Source organism: Sinocyclocheilus anshuiensis, unplaced genomic scaffold (assembly GCF_001515605.1).
Source record: "Sinocyclocheilus anshuiensis isolate Anshui unplaced genomic scaffold, SAMN03320099.WGS_v1.1 scaffold519, whole genome shotgun sequence".
Classification (NCBI taxonomy): Eukaryota; Metazoa; Chordata; class Actinopteri; order Cypriniformes; family Cyprinidae; genus Sinocyclocheilus; species Sinocyclocheilus anshuiensis.
This window is the reverse complement of record NW_015549637.1, coordinates 734,794-737,293: the sequence shown is the minus strand read 5'-3', so window position 1 is coordinate 737,293 and position 2,500 is coordinate 734,794. Positions and strand designations below refer to the sequence as shown.

The 2,500-nt window shown below is 45.1% G+C and overlaps 2 protein-coding genes across 11 annotated transcripts in view; one reads left to right on the top strand and one right to left on the bottom strand.

Moving 5' to 3' along the window:
* Positions 1-1,618, bottom strand: part of LOC107659824 (gastrula zinc finger protein XlCGF49.1-like) — a 15,893-nt gene extending 14,275 nt beyond the window's left edge. Inside the window, exon 1 of the mRNA XM_016448880.1 lies at positions 1,611-1,618. The gene's annotated coding sequence lies outside the window, so the exon portion shown is untranslated. The remainder of the gene's footprint in view (positions 1-1,610) is intronic.
* Positions 1-2,500, top strand: part of plcb4b (phospholipase C, beta 4b) — a 43,929-nt gene that overhangs the window by 26,406 nt on the left and 15,023 nt on the right. For all 10 annotated transcript variants that reach the window (XM_016448876.1, XM_016448871.1, XM_016448875.1 and 7 more), the window contains 5 exons: positions 21-116; positions 196-346; positions 828-912; positions 1,001-1,125; positions 2,153-2,204. In XM_016448876.1, coding sequence (XP_016304362.1) covers positions 21-116; positions 196-346; positions 828-912; positions 1,001-1,125; positions 2,153-2,204 — 509 coding nt within the window. The remainder of the gene's footprint in view (positions 1-20; positions 117-195; positions 347-827; positions 913-1,000; positions 1,126-2,152; positions 2,205-2,500) is intronic.

Here is a 2,500-nt window from a genome sequence, read left to right as displayed (position 1 = left end):
CACATCACTCTGTGTTTCAGATCCCAGATGAAGACGTCACCGAGATCTCAGAAGCGACTGAAATCACGGACGCCACCGACGTGTCCGAAGCGTCGGAGCTGGAGAACAAGAAGAAGGTGCGACTCCTGTTTGATTGGTCTGAGCAAATCTACAGAGCTGAAGCTGCTGAGCGTCACGCGTGTGTTTCTTCATCAGGGTGTAGAAACGGCTGAAGATGCTGATGCCGAGCAGCAGCTCATCGCCTCGTATAAGTATGAAGGAGCCACGACCAACATCCACCCGTACCTGTCAGCAATGGTCAACTACGCTCAGCCCGTCAAGTTCCAGAGCTTCGAGGTCGCCGAGGGTCAGTCCAGCGCTTACTGTAGCAACAAACACTGTCACGTTCACAACTATAGCGAAACCGATGGGAAGGCAGCTAATAATAAACAAATAATAAAAATCAAACTGTTATAACGTTCTTGTTTCATTCATTTTCATGTTCTGAGGTAAATAATCAGTCATTATCTTTGTCAAACAAAGTCACCCATAATGATATTCAAACTCAGATTACAATTATACAAACACAGTCAGTGCAAAGCACAGTTTCACACGAAGTGCTTTACAGTAGGAAATGTAGTATGAATTTAAAAGGAGAAAAATAACACAGTATGTAAAATAGAATAATACACACAGTTTCAGAAATCCAGACTGGTTTGAACAAAAACTCTGATTAACCAGGATAGGGTGTGTTTTCTCATGTGTTGCGGGTGTGTGTAAATGTCCTGTGAGACACAACATGTGGATGTAAACAGCTGTGTGTTCATAAACTGAGTGTTTTATTTCAGAGAGGAACATCCATCACAACATGTCGTCCTTCAACGAGTCTGTGGGTTTGGGCTATCTGAAGACGAACGCCATTGAGTTTGTGAAGTATCCTTTGACAGCTGCGCACGATTACCCATCAGCCCTCAAACCATGCTGAAATCACACTCTGTTTTCCTCAGCCGCAGACGTGCAGCTACAACAAGCGGCAGATGAGCCGCATCTACCCCAAAGGAGGCCGCGTGGACTCCAGCAATTACATGTCTTCTGTCTTCTGGAACGCCGGCTGCCAGATGGTGTCTCTGAACTTCCAGACTCCAGGTACAGCCGGGGCCCGGGGCCCGAGAGCCGCTGGGGCCGTTACTGTACGCACAGAGAGACACGCATTCACAGAAACGACTGCTCTGAGATGAGCCGTGTTCTGAAGTCACTCAACTCAGGCCAGAAAATATAATATCCAACTAGATAGTGAGAGTGTAAAGTTCACATTAGATCTGACCTGACGAGCTTCTCAGTGCCTGCTAAAGTGTTTCTAGCTGTTTTCTTCCGCTCTGTTCAGTGTCTGTGGGGTTTTTCGACACAACACACGTGATCTGAGGAATCACTCATGACTGGAGCTCAACTTCAACACTTCACTAGAATGTGAAGCTATTTAGAAGCAGGAAAATATCAGTGTGAATGTTGCGTTTCTCTGGACGCCAGTAATAATGCTCGTTCCCGCATGTTCAGAGCAGCATCTGTTCAGAAACACACTCATGTGCGACAGACTGAACTCCGATCAGCGCTGCTCGCTTCATAAACACGACTGTGCTTTAGTACATCACTGCTGAAGCTGAGTGTGTGTTGAGCTCCAGTCACGAGGGATTCCTCAGATCATGTGTGTGTTGAGGAGTCAATCAGACGCTCCATAAACCCCACAGAAGCCCAGACACATCTACAGACCACAACATGCTGAGACTCCTGAAGAAAATATACATGTCAAGTTTTGGATCATGACATGTGGACAAAAATATATTTATTGTGACCACAAATTAAGAATTAGTTACAATTTAACTAAAACGATGGAATGAATTAAATAGTCGTGGGAATGATTTCTGAATTTGTGGGAATGAAATATGTATCTCTCTCTCTCTCTCTATATATATATATATATATATATATATTTATGTTTTTTTCCCCATGTCATTTGCTGGACTCTAAGAATTAAATAGTCATAGGAATGATATATATAGATATATTCCTTTCCCCCCATGTAGTCAGTGTGTTTTAAGAGAGACGTGAAGAATCTTGGTCTTGTTTCCCTCTGTAATGCAGCATATATTCATGACACATTATGGCTGTGTTTCAGATCTGGGCATGCAGCTGAATCAGGGGAAGTTCGAGTACAACGGCGCATGCGGGTGAGTGTTTACTGCGCTCCGTTTCCCGCTGCAGCTCATCAATTACAGTGTCACATCGCATTAGCTGCAGCCGGCGGCGACGCGTCCGCTCGCTAACATTAGTGCAAATGAGAGCTCGCTAAATATCACCCACGCACAGAGATTCTCATGAACGAGTCCAGCCGGAGGCCAAACACTCGTCTGGGATTACTGGCCCACGAGCGTCAATATCACAGTCTCTTAATGTCCCGTTATTACCCAGTGTGTGTGTGTGTGTGTGTGTGTGTGTGTGTGTGTGTGTGTGTGTGTGTGTGTGT